Source organism: Aspergillus lentulus, assembly GCF_001445615.1.
Source record: "Aspergillus lentulus DNA, contig: Alt04, strain: IFM 54703, whole genome shotgun sequence".
In the NCBI taxonomy this organism is placed as follows: Eukaryota; Fungi; Ascomycota; class Eurotiomycetes; order Eurotiales; family Aspergillaceae; genus Aspergillus; species Aspergillus lentulus.
The window spans coordinates 885,524-900,236 of NW_028322122.1; the positions used below are offsets into that span (position 1 = coordinate 885,524).

At 48.5% G+C, this 14,713-nt stretch overlaps 2 protein-coding genes across 2 annotated transcripts; one reads left to right on the plus strand and one right to left on the minus strand.

Moving 5' to 3' along the window:
• Nucleotides 1-421: 421 nt before the first annotated feature.
• Nucleotides 422-6,189, minus strand: ALT_1578 (ATP-binding cassette transporter abc4; the record flags this gene model as incomplete). Its single annotated transcript, XM_089599184.1, has 5 exons — nucleotides 422-2,275; nucleotides 3,198-4,054; nucleotides 4,103-4,774; nucleotides 5,051-5,766; nucleotides 5,831-6,189. The coding sequence occupies 5 exons, from the start codon at nucleotides 6,187-6,189 to the stop codon at nucleotides 422-424; spliced, it is 4,458 nt and encodes a 1,485-aa protein (XP_089456330.1).
• Nucleotides 6,190-8,479: 2,290 nt separating this feature from the next.
• Nucleotides 8,480-14,121, plus strand: ALT_1579 (sexual differentiation process protein isp4; the record flags this gene model as incomplete). Its single annotated transcript, XM_033558554.2, has 13 exons — nucleotides 8,480-8,729; nucleotides 8,781-8,864; nucleotides 8,924-9,192; nucleotides 9,248-9,602; nucleotides 9,657-10,092; nucleotides 11,426-11,578; nucleotides 11,652-11,794; nucleotides 11,848-12,639; nucleotides 12,831-12,928; nucleotides 12,974-13,312; nucleotides 13,364-13,495; nucleotides 13,548-13,733; nucleotides 13,789-14,121. 13 exons carry the CDS (start codon nucleotides 8,480-8,482, stop codon nucleotides 14,119-14,121), a joined length of 3,570 nt encoding a protein of 1,189 aa, XP_033414445.2.
• Nucleotides 14,122-14,713: the final 592 nt, after the last annotated feature.

The following is a 14,713-nucleotide window of genomic DNA, read 5'->3' on the forward strand; positions in this document are numbered from 1 at the left end:
AAGAAACCAGGAGTGAGAAAAGCAGTGTAGTGGCGTAGATAGTGGAGTTGGAATCCTGGAAAGGATTCGGTCGCGGAAAGTGTCGATGGAACCTGATGGAGCTCGCTAAGGTAAGGTGGTCATATGAACATTCCGGTCTTTCCCCAATCAAGCCTCACCACCTGCGTGCCCAACGGGTCTAGTCCCTTTCTTTAAGATCTAGACGTCATGTCACACCGGGGACGAATTCTCACCAGATTTTGGACTTCGAATTTGCCCAACAATGGGCCGCCCATTGGACTATGTCAAGCGATATGCAGCAGCGTCGACCACGACGCCCTACAATTGACAGCGACAATGTCCTCGCTGGTGGTTCTAGACTGTTCATAAGACGCAATGTACTGTTTGCCAAAAGCGCCTTTGTCACCGGAAAGACGACCTACTACTTGACAACAAAGACATTGGTGGAAGTTCCATTTTGGACCCTCGCCTGCAAGACTACCTTGAATGGCTCATTGCTGTGAGCTTCGTCGAGATCTGGCGATGGTTCTTGCGGCTCGTCAATGACCTTCATAGCAACAAAGTGCCAACCTGGCTTCGGCAGGCTGTCCATCGTCGCGAGAAGCTTGAGCGTCTGTTGAACGTTCCAAATTCCCTCTCGCGGCCCGCGATAACCTGCCAACCAATGTTTGACCCAGTTACGCAGTCCCGGGTTCGTTGACCACCGGTAGGCTCCTACAATCGAGGGAAGCATGCCATAGCTGTGCGTGAAAGACTCGCCGAACCGCGTGGGCGGTATCCCTGCTGCAATCCGACATATGGTGAGTGCGGTCCGCTCCGCGTCAGGAGGAACTATCCGTCCTGAATCTGGAAGGTATCGCGTACGCGCCCGCATGCTCGTGCAGAGATACGCCGCGTAATTGACGGCTGAAGTGCAAGGGTCTTTGGCATTGGGAAAAACGAGCGCAGATACACGGATCAAAAATGCACGATCAGAAGAAGATATCGTCAGATAAGCTCCGCTAATGTCATCATCCACGGGCACTTCGTCAATCGGTACGTCCGTCCGCCATTCATCCAGGTTGCAAAGAAGCTCCGAACTCTTGCTAGACCAGAAAGTATCCAGCTCGGGCTCCTGACGTTTCTGTATCTCCAATGCTGTTACCTCCTCTACCAACAGCAACATCCTGTCCCGTAGTTGCGACGATTGCTTCAAAAGCAGATCTAGCCATCGTGACAATTTTGCGGGCATAGTTTCCGGGGAGGTAACTGAGTAGTCTTTGTTATATAAGCGCAACAACAGTGCCATTCTCGCAAAAGACCTGATCAACAGCATTCCTGCCGGAGTCTGCCTAAGCTGTTTGTATCCGGTATTGAGGCATAATGCGGCACCCTGCATGTGCGAGCGCCATGCAAGCAAGGCGCCTCGCTGAAGCTCAAAATTGGCAAGCAACATGGTTGTGGCGAACAATGAAAGAATCCTATCATAGTTCCACGATTGAACCGCAGTGTCCGCCGCGCTTCTCGAGGATAACTCTGCATTCAAGCCCTGAATGGCCTTGAGACTATGATGAAAGGCGTGACGGCGTAGATTGATCGAGCCTCTCGAATATGGCTCGAAACTCGACATTGTGAGAGCTGCTAGGGCCATGGCGGCGTTATAGACGTGGTGGGACATGGCTTGTGATTTGAGAATCTCTGGTAAAGGCAAGACTTTTGAAAGTCCCGATAAATGACCGCTGGCAGAGTACTCATAATACCTGTAATCCTCTGGGAACTCGAACGCTCCAAGAAGGGAGAGAGATGAATTGAACGGGATACGGCGCGGTGAGAGCCCGGTTTCTGTGGACATTGGCGAGTATGGCGGCAAGTAGCCGTCATGCATCACCATCAATGAATCTGAGGCTGCATCAAGAACATCGGGCCATTCAGGCGTGGAATGATGCACTAGGCCGGGTTTAATGTCACAGTATATTTCAGGGTCAGAATCGGTCGGAGTGTCCGGATCTCGTCGAAAAGTTGCTTTCGTATCTTCCTGCTTCAGTTCCACAGGAGAACTTGATTCTGAATACTCGGACGATGGGGGAGAGAGTGGTCCTCTGAGGCCGATCGGTTCCCGGCCGCTGGAACTGGGCAACGTGCCGTTTGGCTCGTCATCCTCCTCATTCTTAGAGCTCGATGACCGCCCTTTCTTCCCTACAGGCCTGCCTGTCACTCTTGCAACGACGAGCTTCGTCTGGTCCTTGAAAGTAATCCTCTGAGCATATCCTTCGCACGGAAGGTTGATACGTCTGCACTGTATGGTGGTCAGCATTGGAAATGGACAGGAAGCCAACGGTCCGAACGAGATTCGCACATTGTTACACCCCGGTTTCGTCTCATCGCACTTGAGTCTTCTGCGTCGGCACGTTAGGCAACCGGTTCGACCACGTGAGACGACATTGCGCTTTCTGACAGGTTTATCTTGCGAAGCGGCAAGGGGCATCGTAGCAACAAGGAAACGGACGAGGTAGTATGGAACAGATCGCCTTTGAACTCCGGAGTACAATACTATTCAGATCTGGAGTCCTGTGGACAGGGAGCGATCTGCTTCTGCTGACTTGAAATGGTGATGCAAGAAGCCGATGCTTATACAAACTCAGGATCATCTCTCTTGAGACATTCAAACCGTTTGAGCTATGTCAAGCTATGTCAACTAAACGCCTATTCGAGTCTATCGGAAGGACGGCAAACACCTTAGGCGCAAGGGATCGACAGACTAGCGAACGATCCACGCTGCAGTCACCAGATAGGCCCCCAGATGCCACGCTAAGCAGGCTGGGATGGACACCGAAGGGAGGAATGTGACAAGTCCAATCTCACTAAGTTTGTGTCGCCTCTTTCCTTTGTTTTACCCCCTTAAAAGATAAGCGAGGCAAACGCAGTGGTCTTTGCTCCGAACTTAGACTTTCTGCTCCAGCACTCAAGAATTTCGGTGGCTTGAACATCTGTATTTAGGAGTCAAGCCTCAAATGTTTCTGCTTACTGTGGTACGTCGGAGGTAAGCACCGCGCCATGGAAAATTCTTGCCTTACATTCTGACTTGCTTTCCTTCCTTTTTTTTTTCCTGCTTTTTTGGAGTGGCATAACCTGCAGATGCCCCAGGGGGCTCATGTCTCGGATGTATCAACGAAAATAATACCTTATGATTGGCGATAGTCGCTGAGATTGCCACTAACCACAGCATCCATGCCACACTGCTGCAGATACAATGCTTTGAAAACACCTTCCCCTCCTTCGAGAAGATGACGAGGATTTCCCGCCTCCAGCACTTGGCCGTCGCCCATTACGAGGACTTGGTCAAAATCGATAATGCTGTGTAACCTGTGTGTGATGGCTATGACCGTACATTCGCTGAAGCGGTCCCCAAGGACAGCCATGATACGGTCTTCGCTTGCTTTGTCCAGGCTAGCGGTCCCCTCATCAATGATGAGAATTTTGTGTTTGCTCACCATAGCTCGTGCGAGGGTAATGAGCTGTCTCTCGCCTTGTGAGAAATTTCTCCCATTCAGTTCAACGGTGTCATCCAGCTTCCATTTCCTTGTCCCCGCCACATCATCTAGGATCGACTGCAGGTATCCCTCGTCATATTCTCCGTTGAAGTCCAGATTGAAACGTATTGTTCCATCAAGCAGTGTGGGATCTTGAGGGATAAAACTTATGCTCTGTCGTAGCTTTTCAACAAGAACTGATTCAATGTCAACGCCATCAATGGATATGGATCCACGCGTCCTAGTCGTCAGCCGTAGTAGACTCAGTGCCAGGGAAGTCTTTCCGCTCCCTGTGCGACCGACAATGGCTGTTCGTTGGCCGGCATTCGCTCTGTAGTTGACACTCTTGAGAACCTCCTCTCCATCCAACGAATAGCTGGCCCCGAAGTTTTCAAAAGTGATCAGTCCCCGAGTTGGCCAATGTTCTACCGCACAGGCGTCAAGATCAGCGGAAGAAACTTCTTGTGGAAGGTCCTGGATATAGTTCTCAATACGGCAATAACTGGCCATTTCTACTTCCAGAAGACTCGAGAGATAAACCAGATCTAGACGGTTAGTGTACGGCCACTAACATCCAGACAAAGAGAACGTACAAAGTAGAGCCGTGCAGAGGCCGGTTGTGAGGGTCAAACTAAGACCAACAACAGGCGCACTTGAATGCGGCCGCAAGATGGCTAATGTCGCCGCCGAGCATGATATCAAAGCGACGAAGATGTCCATCCGTACTGCCAGCCATCTTTGAAGATCACTGACAGCATTCCATGCCTGGGCATGGTGCTCAACTGCCGCATTGAAGCGCTTCTGTAGCATCCCCTGCGCACGAAAGGCGTGTATTGTCTTAAGGCCCGACGCAGTTTCCGCAATACTATGATGCAGCGGCGTGAGACTAGCGGCGTATATATGCTTCACGGCGGTGGCTGCGAAACGATAACGGTAGCCCACATAGATTGCAAACCCGCACAGTACGACAGAGGGCAAAAAGAAGAGTGGTATAAGCGATGTCACGGTGAGAATTCGGAGACCAATTGACAGATATGTCTCCAAAACTGGACGAAACGTCCTGAACAGAGTGTCGTCTAAACTTGCGATATCAGACGAGAAACGATTGATTACTTGTCCCACTGGGGTACTCCAGATCCAGGTGTAAGTGGTGCCGAAGATTGCGGAAATCATTTCTAAATGCTTGTCACGACTAGATCGCCAAGCACCCGAGTATAGCAACAACAGCGAGACTGCCAGGATCGCTATTTGCGCTGAACCGAGTCCTGCTCTTGTAGTCAGCATCTGCCATCTGATACTATCAGAAGGGGACGTCATACCTGTATAAATTCCTAGGTAAAACCCATCCCTACCTTCCCCTTCGCTTCTCACTGATAGTGCACTCCAAATTGAGAGCCATGCTGGGAGTCCGATCTCCAAGGCTTGAGCTCCTACGGCAGAAATCACTGCTAAAGTGACGAATGGCCGACTGCCAAAGGACCGGAGATATTTGAAGCCTGGAAGGGTTAATACCTGGAAATGGACAATACTGCTAAACTTACCATATCTCAAACTGCTCACGCGCTGAAAACCAGCACCTTCATTAGAGGCCTCCGCAGAGATCGGGCTCATCTTATCGCTGCCACCGGTGCTTTCAAAGGTTGCAGACACTGTTTCAGAGGCTTCTGGCGTATCATAAAACAAACGATCGACATAATCCTTGTCGGGCACGCCTTGTCTGTTTTTGGTGCTGAGATTGTTCTTAACTTGCGCGATTTTGCCATACTCCATGTGAATGACTAGATCAGCCATCTGGAGTATTCTCTGACTATTCGTAACCATTATCATTGTGCGATTCCGCTGCTCCGATCTGAAGATGCATTTCGTCACCACCCACTCGAAGGTGCTTGGATCTAACCCTGAGAGGATATCATCCAATATGACGAGATTTGCGTTCGTATACATTGCTCGCGCAAGGGACACTCGCTGACGCTGACCCCCAGAGAGACTGCGGCCACCTTCACCTACCTCTTTGAGATCGCCGTCCTTGAAAGCTGCAAGATCTTTCTCCAACGCGCAATCTCTAATGACCTGCTCGTAGCGCTTTTGATCGTATGCAGTCCCAAATACAATGTTGTCCTTGATACTGCCTCGGAAAAGCCAAGGTTCTTGAGATGCGTAGGCAATCGGCTCGAATTGTGCTTTGCCGAGCCCTATGCTGCCTTGGTTTGCAGAACCACCAAGCAGCAATGAGTGTAACAGCAAAGTTTTTCCTGACCTAGTTTGCAGATGTTAGCAATTCTTTCGAAAAGCAGTGGAAAGGAGATAGGGAAGGGCTGTACCCAGTATCACCCGTAATCACATTGAGTCCGCCCCTGACGAACTCGACGTCAAACCTGGCTTGAGTGTGATTGAACTCCCCGAGAACCTGCGCTGTAGAGAATGAGGGAACCCGACGGTCAAATTTTTGTGCCTGCATCGTAAGTTGGGTTTTGTCTGTGACCACCGGGGGAGTCTTTCGGTCCATAAAGTCGCTTAATCGTTGCAAGCTCACCATCGCTTGCGCGTATTGCCCAGCACCAAGTACACTTAAGGTAAGCATATTCTTGAGAATATTGAATACAGCGACAAGTGTAAACACAATATCCGGCGCTAAAGGCTTTTCCCCTGCGAAGATGAAAAGGCATAGGCTGAGGACCATTGCCAGAAAGGAGAATGAAGAGGAAAGGCTTTCTGAGAGAATGATGACACGCATCTTCAGCCAGATAGCATCTAACTCTTGCTTCCTCTCATCCAAGATCCTTCTTATAAAAGACTGTGCGTTTCCAAGTATCTTGATCATTAGTAGAGCCCGTATGCTTTCACTTGTTCGTGTTATCCGCATATCGGTTGCCCGCACGATCGCTGACTGAGATTTGGTTTGTTCCGATATTATGAATCGGGAAAGAGGATATCTAGTGACAAGAAGAAATAGCAGGCTGGGGATATAGTACCATCCCATAACCCTATATAAGAGAATGGAGGCCGTGATGAATTCAACGGGGACCATAAATGCCGTCATTGCGGTGTATCGAAGTGTACCCAACCTGTCAATATCGACTGATATAATGCTCTGTAATTGCCCAACATTAATATCTGCATCTGCCTCGAGCATCGTCATTTTCTGATATACAGCGGTGATAATAAGGGACTTCCAGTCTCCTATTGTGTGGGTAGCAAAATACTCGAAAGTCTGCATGCATAGACCGCGAATAATCGGCGATAATGCAAATAATGTGATGGAGAACCAGGGTTGAAGCTTGGCTTCAGACAGACTTTGAAGAGAAAGAAGAAGCTGATGTAGCCCGATCGTCCCCACAAGCTCGAAGAAGCCACACAGGCCTGCAAATAGAGCCATTGTAGCTAGCCTGATTCGAAACAACTTCCAGAGAATGAACTTGAAAGGTAAAGATTCCGGGCCACAACTTGCATAGGCTTGTTGCCAACTGTCTACTGAGGCCTCGACTTTCTGAGGATAGAGATCTTCCTTGCTGATGGAGCCGTTTCGTTCGTAGCCGAGTGTCACCAGGGGACTGACCCAAGTATAAAGCCACCATCTGGAGAGAGGCGAGCATGTATCTTGAGGGTGATTTGCACCCTTAACCGATGTGTTCAAGTTTGGAGAGAAAATAGGAACAAGAACCGAACATGTAGAGCTCGCCACTAGCTGGACTATATCCAACGAGGAAAGTCCTGAACCTGACGGGACTTGAAGCCATATCATTGGGTATAACCGCCGAGGTACATCTACTGTGAGATAGATGGATAGACTTAGAAACGTTGCGTTTTTTAGGAAAAGGAATCGACAAGGCGTTGGCGCCAGGTAGAGAGCTCGGAATAGTGATATGATTACCTGAGAAGTTAGTAAAGTTCTTATCCTTTTATAACTTGCCAGAATTTACCCAGAGCGAGGCTATAATAATCCTTGACTTTTTATCGAAGCCCTCAGCCCATAGAAAGGCAAAGGAAGAAATCGCACATGTCACGGCGGAAAGAAATCCTAGAATTCCGCAGAGTATCTGTGTTGGACTCAATGTCATCGGACTGGCCAGCGTTCGTCGACATAAAAGATGTACAATGTTGGCAACGTAAATGAGCACGCACAGCCCAGCTAGAACTAGCATGCTAAGCTCAACTGAAGGGAAGAGAATCGGCATAATGGTCAGTATATGGATATGATTTTGAAGGAAGTTTGTGAAGTGTATGAAGAGCAATGACTAATTGTGCGTTCACCCTTATAACCAAGGGCGAGAGATTGAGAACTGCACGCAACCAAGAAGCAGAATTCTTGAAGAAGTGCCTATTTTCTCTTGAACAAAAGAGGTTTATAAAGCAGTAAACACACGGTCACTCACAGATCATTCCCCTTGATCTTTACCTTTTTGGCTCCACACAAGACTTGACCGGCCATATAGCACAGCCAAGAGCAGGGTCCGCAGATAGGTAGTCTCAACCTTGCAATACAAATTGCCCAATTGAGTAAGTTCAGAGTCCGCCATGTCTGAGCACTCCAACTTGTAGATCCCAACAAGCAGGAGGAGCCCAGGTGGGCAAAAAGACACGGGGCCAGATTAAGCTCTTCTGCATAGGGCCCAATGGATTGGTGCAAAATTTCTAGATTGATTCCCATCGTACGACAACGCCAACGACACATCGATCATCCGCTAAGAGGGCTTTAGTCTCAGTGATGTGGGAGGCGAGAAAAGAGAGCACGTCTCGATTCTTGACGAGGTTGTCGTTCTCAGTTACCCGATTGGGAATGTCCACCGCTAGCGCCAACACCGAACTGAACATGAGACAAACACAACCCAGCACGACACACGATGACAAGCAAAACCCTGATCATATGCTCCCGAGCTCCCTAATTCTCTTAATTTGAGCAATATGCCGGTTTTTCGACTGGTTCTGTGGCCGTTTCTCTCCTCTTCAACTTGGCCTCCGGACAAGTCACCATGAGACGCTGGTTCGCGGAGTGGTCACTTGCCGGCTTATTCGCACTTGCAAAGGGAGCAGTAGCAGACTCAGAGGGCTCTCAAGCTCTACTCTCCTGCAATTATGAAGATGGGTCGTTTAGGACGTTCAGAAGCCCTGCATTTCCTTCCCATTCGATCCGGATCAAAGAACAGAATGACGAAGTCTGCGACGCAGGGTCAAAGCAGTACACTGGATGGCTTGAATTTCAAGGAAAACATATATTCTTTTGTAAGTTCTGAGACGAGTCGACAGGTACTCTCGCTGACCATGGGATGGAAGGGTACTTTGACAGCTTGAATGATCCCCTGACCGATCCGCTCACATTGTGGTTGACGGGAGGACCTGGCGTAAGCAGCTTGGTTGGTGAGGATTCTCCTTTGCTTGTAAAGGGAATCGATCCAGTGCGACTAACTAGAGATCAGGTTTAATGCTGGAATTAGGTCCCTGTCGCATCAAGACCGGAGGCAATCACACAGAGAGAAACCCTTACTCTTGGACAAGACACTCATCCATGATATTTGTCGACCAGCCGGTAGGAACAGGGCTTTCGTATGTGGATTCTCATCCGGATATCCCAACAACTTCCAAAATTGCTGCAGGAGACATGTATATCTTTCTGCAAATCTTCATGACGGAAGTCTTTCCTGAACGCCGACAGACCCCCTTCCACATAGCAGGGGAGAGTTATGCTGTATGTTTCTTTTCATTGAATTAGTTGCCTGGTTTACTCTAACAGTATGTCGAAGGGGCATTATATTCCTACCTTGTCACGGGAGATACTTCGGCAAAACCAGGTCTTTGAAAGGCCAGAGATTCCACTTCAATCGATCTTGATCGGAAATGGCTATGTTTCGCCGCTCGACACCCTGTACGGATATTACGAGACACTCTGCACGACGAAGCCAGGCGTTGACGAGCCTGTTTTCAACCAGACCCGCTGCCATATTATTTCAGAGAACCTACCTAGATGTATCAGCATTTATGAGGTGTGCTATCGATATCCAGACGAGGTCCTATGCAAAGCTACGGATGCAGTTTGTGGCGTCATAAAGGAACTGTATCACAACGAGTCACACGCAGGGGGACGTGACCCTTTTGATAGTAAGACTTGGACTTCAATGGTTCTCAAAGGAACAATGTGCTGATGCTTGCCAGTCACTCGAACCTGTGAAGTGGATCACCTGTGTTTCTCCCAAACTCTCGAGATTCAGAAATACATAAATAAGCCTAGCATTTGGGCTGCTCTTGGTGTTCCGGAAGCTGTCCGGAATTTCTCCATCGAATCCACGGAAGTTGCTTCCGCGTTTGGGACTACCACTGATCTGTACAGCAATGTCATGAATGAGATCAAGTACACATTGGAACATGGAGTGGACGTTTTGATATACAATGGGAACCTGGACCTTGCATGCAACACCGCGGGTAACTTAAGGTGGGCGGAGGCTTTACGTTGGAATGGACAGGCACCGTTCACTTCAGAAGATCTGAAACCTTGGTACTCGAATGTAGGTGGTAGCAAAGTCAAGGCTGGGAGTTTCAAGGAAGTCTTCGTCTCAGTCCCCAACGCGGTCTCGGGCAAACAGCGCTTCGCGTTTGTCACGGTAGATAACTCTGGACACATGGTGAGTGCATGTCGTGATAGCAACTCATATACAGGGCTAATGCAGCGCAGGTTCCGTTAGATCAGCCTGAAGTGGCGCTTGATCTTTATCAAAAGTGGTTGTTTCAAAAATCTCTCTGATCAGAAACCTCCAGCTGGCTGCCTTGACACTTTCGGTTGATACAAGAGGAATTTGCATGCTGCCAGGCTTGCCAGCATATTCACAATGGTTGGACTCGAGCTCGATTAGTAACGGTCTAGACCTCACTATTACGAGCTTCAAGCCGTGACACTCAATTAATCAGTCCATTCTCAAAGTCTTTACCGAACTCCATGAGTCTTCGTTTGTGCTCATTGCAAGAAGGCTCACTTTATAGAGGGTATAAATACACCTATTAATGAGTCGTTCTGTGTAAGAGTCCAATATTCCATCCTCAAAGTCGTATTCAATTGGGGGTTGATAGATCACCAAAGCATGAACGCTTTCGAAAGTGACCGGTCCACTGACCGCGTGGAACTATTGAAATGTGACCAAGAAGCAAGGAGCGCACTCTGTAGTCTGATGTGGCTTGCAGATCGCCCAAAAAAGAGAGATGCGCGAGGATCGTTTTGGTATTTATCCATGCACTACGGAGTAGAATGGATAATGAATTACCAATGTAATCAATGAGATCTGGAATTTGCGATGATTTGCTTGACAAAATTCACCGGGCAAACAACGATCGCCGATCCTACTGCTTCCACCTGAGCCCATCGGATACCAGCAGAACCTAAAGATTGCAATGGAATCTATCGCTCAATGAGCACGGATAATTGCAGCAATCGATAACTCTAATAACCCAGGCCGTGGTGACTGGCCTCCTAAAGGGTACTGACTCTATTGAGTGTGGTTAAGCTCTTATTCCAGTTCCTTGCTTCCCTGAAACATGATCACACCAGAAGAATGTCAACCATGAAACCTAAGCTGCATATATACTCTCCGCAATTGACTGATGCAGATTAAAAATATCTTGCGTGTCAGATCTTCCTTGCTTGAACAAAGTCTGACAAACCAGCTCTTTTGTGGGGTTACTCAGGCATCGGGTGAAGGCCTAGCCTCAGTCGTCCATTGCCTTTGCCGTCAGCTCATGGCTGGATATTTTCCTCAAATTGGTATATGCTTCTCTTGATCCTCGCCAATCTATCATGTTATCTCCTGAGTCATCAAACCTAGTCAACTTCTCTTGTGATGGTCCCTCCGCTTGAAGGACTGTTTCGTCTTCTCGACGGTTCTTGATCGAAACCGACATTGAGAACGCAGTCTGGGACTGGACATCTTACTCAGCTTCGATATGGGGTCTAAGAAGGAGTCAGTGGATATCAGCGTCTGCCAGTCATCGAGAGAACCGACAAATGATGAGAGAGCCGAAGCACTCGAGCCGCAGATCTATACGCAGGAGACACAGCTTGAGATAGGTGATGATACTGATGACGACGTGTACGCCCTGTCTTTCTCTTGATTTGTATATTAACACATACGGGTTATTTGCAAGCAATACTGACCTAAGAAGTGTCTCTCCAGAGGTACGAGCGAGTGTTCCTGCAGACGATGAGGACATCCCAGTCAATACCTTCCGCGCCTGGTTCCTGGGAATAGTAGGAACTGTAATCCTTACAGCGTTGAATCAGTTCTTTCAGCTTCATTCTCCACCACGTGAGTGTTTTGGTTCAAACTATCAGTAGCAGAAGGACTAATCTGGATTGTAGTATTCCTTTCCGCCTACCTAGCCATCCTAGTGACATTCCCCTGCGGAAGGTTGATGGAAGCTGTTTTGCCTGAAAGAAAATGGAAAATACTGGGTTGGACATTTACCACCAACCCAGGACGCTTCAATCAAAAGGAGCATTGTATCGTGGCCATAATGGCGTCCTTGGTGACTGCCTTCGATAACGGGTCTCTCGCAACGGATGTCTATGTTGCCTTTGAGAAGTTCCTTCACATTCCCATTTCCCTCGGATACAGGTTTATGTTTCTTCTCACGACGCAGGCTTTGAGCTTTGGCATCGCAGGACTGTTTCACAAATTCCTCGTTGAGCCAGCAGCCTGCGTCTGGCCGGGGGTGCTCCCAACTTGCTCCATGTTGTATACTATGCACCAACGGAACAAACAGAACGAGGAAGCTAACGGATGGAAAATAAGTCGTATGAAGCTGTTTACTGTGGTTATTTTATGCGGAGCAGTGTATCAGCTTCTTCCCGGGTTTCTATTCACAGGCCTCACAACGTTTGCCTGGATAACTTGGATTGTTCCCAACAACGTCACTGTCAACCAGGTCTTTGGAGCCGTTTCAGGGATGGATCTTCTCCCCATGACCTTGGACTGGAACCAGATCACTGGCTATCTAGGATCACCTCTCCTTGTGCCTACATGGGCGTTGACGAACGTGTTCTGTGGAAGTATGTTTTTCCTTTGGATCGTGTCTCCGACATTACACTGGAGCAATGTTTGGCAAGGGATGTACATGCCGTTTTCTTCGTCGAAGACGTTCGATAATACAGGTGAGTTATTCATCCTACATCTCTCAGAGGTTTCCTAACATGTTCAGGCAAACCATACAACACCAGTCGAGTGATGAACTCGGATTATTCACTAAATCAAACTGCCTATCATGATTATTCTCCAGTGTTTCTGTCAACAACGTCTGTTCTTTCATATGGATTGGGATTTGCGGCTGTGGCTTCAATCATAGTCCATACCGCTCTCTACCACCGCCGTGAGATTTGGTACGGTCTTCTTGCCAGCATTGGAAAGTCGTCTGTGGAAGAGAAACCAGACATTCACACGCGGGTAAGCACCACGACCCTAATGAGAGATAGCTACTGACAAACGCAGTTGATGAAAAAGTACAAGCAAGTTCCATTGTGGTGGTATGGCTGTACCTTTCTAGCGATATTCAGCATCAGCGTCGTGTTTCTTTATGTCTATGATACCGGACTCCCCTGGTATGGTCTGATCCTGGCCATAGCGCTTCACGTAATACTTTTGCTGCCAACTGGCATCATGATGGCCTACTGCAACATTAAGCTTTCGACTGCCGTGATATCGGCCCTCGTAGCCGGATACATCTGGCCTGGCAGGATGATGAACAATGTGGTTTTCAAGGTCTTTACTCTGGTTTCATCTGCTCAAGGGCTCGGGTACATCTCCGTCATGAAGCTTGCCCACTATATGGTGAGCCTTCCTTTCAAACCGGCAGAACAAGGCTTCCCCTAACGGATCCAGAAAATTCCTCCTCGCGTCACTTTCGCGGCACAGTGCACGGGCATCATCGTTTCGTGGCTGACACAGACCGCAGTCAACGTCTGGGCGATGGGCAACGTTGAAGATATCTGCACCCCGGAAGCAAGTAATAGTGTAAGTTCAGCAGAACCCTAAAGTCTGGAACTGTTAAACTGAGGCATGGTAGTTCCTCTGCCCACTCGCTGCAGGCTACGCCACAAATGCAACCTTCTGGGGCCTCATCGGCCCAAAGAGACTCTTCTCGGAGGGCTCAATGTACCGATCTATGCTGTGGTTCTTCCTCATCGGTGCCGCATCCCCTATAGTACTGTACCTTCTGGACAGACGCTTCCCCAGAGCAATGCTGAGAAAGGTACCTGCAGGCCGTACCGCATACAATACAGATTGATATGCTGACTGCAACTTAGATCCACCTGCCCGCAATCTTCGCCTCCACCGCATCGATACCACCAGCCACCGCGGCAAACTACATGGCCTGGGGGATTGTGGGGCTCTATTTCAACGGCCATCTTAAGCGCAGGTACCGACGATGGTGGATGAAGTATAATTATATCCTGTCAGCTGGACTCGATGCGGCGCTTGCAGTCGGCAACTTTCTCATCTTCTTCTGCTTGGCGTACCCCGGCGTCCAGCTCAAGTGGTTTGGGAACGAGATCACCTCGCGGACGGCCGATGGGATGGGCGTTCCGTTGCGAATGGTGGAGCGTGGACGAACCTTTGGACCGCGGACTTGGAATTGAGACCGGTGAAGGTGTCAGATGAAGGTCGATTAGAGCACTTTTGCAGAATTACTTTTTCTAGTACCTCTCCAATTCACCTGATAAGTACGAGACGTAGAGAATTACTTTTGCTGTCCTGCCGAAATAGGTATGATGTCAATGCGCGCGGAGGTGGAGACTGGAGAGCCCAACTTCCCCACTTCACCTGGGGTAATTATCATCTGGATACTTCTCTAGAAATCTAACTAAATAAATCAATGATGGCAGTGTGCAGACTATAGAACACGTCATGCTCAAGATTAGATAGGATTAAATGTGCGATTCTCTCATTATCGCTAGATAAGAGGGAGAGGACAAAAGAATATCGTCACTCCACTCCAGGACAACAGTGGTATGACATGGCATGATCTCTCTAGTTACGGAGTACAGGGTACTTGCATGCAGTAGCTGCAGACTATTTACTATGCTATGGAGATCGAAATAGGAGGAAATTGAGCAACAACTAACAGCATTGATATCTTCTATCACCAGCCAATGATCCTCTTGACGTAGATAGTAGGAATTAGGAATAAGATAAGTGGGTGATTCAATGTTCACAAGACCCCAAACGGGC